This window comes from Arachis ipaensis, chromosome B10 (assembly GCF_000816755.2).
Source record: "Arachis ipaensis cultivar K30076 chromosome B10, Araip1.1, whole genome shotgun sequence".
Taxonomy (NCBI): domain Eukaryota; kingdom Viridiplantae; phylum Streptophyta; class Magnoliopsida; order Fabales; family Fabaceae; genus Arachis; species Arachis ipaensis.
The window spans coordinates 134,361,345-134,362,322 of record NC_029794.2 but is presented as its reverse complement, the minus strand read 5'-3'; the positions used below and the strand labels follow the sequence as shown (position 1 = coordinate 134,362,322).

Here is a 978-nt window from a genome sequence, read left to right as displayed (position 1 = left end):
TTAAAAAATTGTGTAAAATTTTACACTATTAATTCATTAAAATTAATAATTTTATTTTTTGTTAAAAATATTTTATTCCAAAATATTCCAAACAATTTTATTTCTAGTCTAGTGTATAGAGTAGAGTATTACTGTTACAGTTCAGTTTATACCCCATAATGTGTAGTCGCCGCTTTTTCATAATCGATTTTTAGGGTTTTAAGGGTTTAAGCTTTTTACAACACTCATGGCTTCCAACGGTAAGCATCACGAACAAGAAGAAGAGCTTTTCAAACGAATCGAAGACGAAGAAGAAGAAGAAGATTATGAAGAAGAAGAAGACGGCGAAGAAGGATGGGACGACTGGGAAGGAGACGACGGTGATCCACAATCGGAATTGCTCTGCCTCTTCTGTGATTCTCGCTACGCTTCTTGCGATTCCCTTTTTGCACATTGCGCTTCCATTCACCACTTCGATTTCCATGCCACTCGAAAAGCTCTTACCTTGGATTTCTATTCCTCCTTCAAGCTTATTAACTATATCCGCTCTCAGGTTACTTTCCTTTTTCTCTTTTTAGATGTTAATCTAAGGTTCTGTGTAAAAATGGCGTCAAAGTAAGAAAATATTAACTGAACTCAATTTATGAATTCCATCTATCCAATCATTGAATAACATTATATTATCTTGATAATAAAAAATTTAGAAGATTCGAACAGCAATAGATATGTAATTTATGTAATTTAATTGATCTATGAAGTGAAATGTTTCATCAGTGGTTGCATAGCATTTGTGAAATTGGTAATTTATATAAATTTATTTGTCATAAGTATGACAAGACTTACACTTGGTGTAAGTGGATCCCCACCGAAATATTTTGTGTATCTGTTTGAATGTTCCTTTAAGTTTGGATTTTGAGGTTCAGAGCATGGAGTTTCAATAAATTTACTTCTACATTTTGCTAAATTTTGGTTTCTTTTGTTTTTTTTTTTTTTTTAACG

General features: G+C 32.0%; 1 protein-coding gene across 2 annotated transcripts in view; it reads left to right on the top strand.

Moving 5' to 3' along the window:
- Nucleotides 147–978, top strand: part of LOC107623182 (probable protein arginine N-methyltransferase 3) — a 4,280-nt gene continuing 3,448 nt past the window's right edge. Inside the window, exon 1 of one of the 2 annotated variants that reach the window (XM_021114360.1) lies at nt 147–531. In XM_021114360.1, the coding sequence (XP_020970019.1) occupies nt 227–531 (305 nt within the window). In that variant the 5' untranslated portion in view covers nt 147–226. The remainder of the gene's footprint in view (nt 532–978) is intronic. The other variant, XM_016325353.2, reaches the window with a different exon arrangement.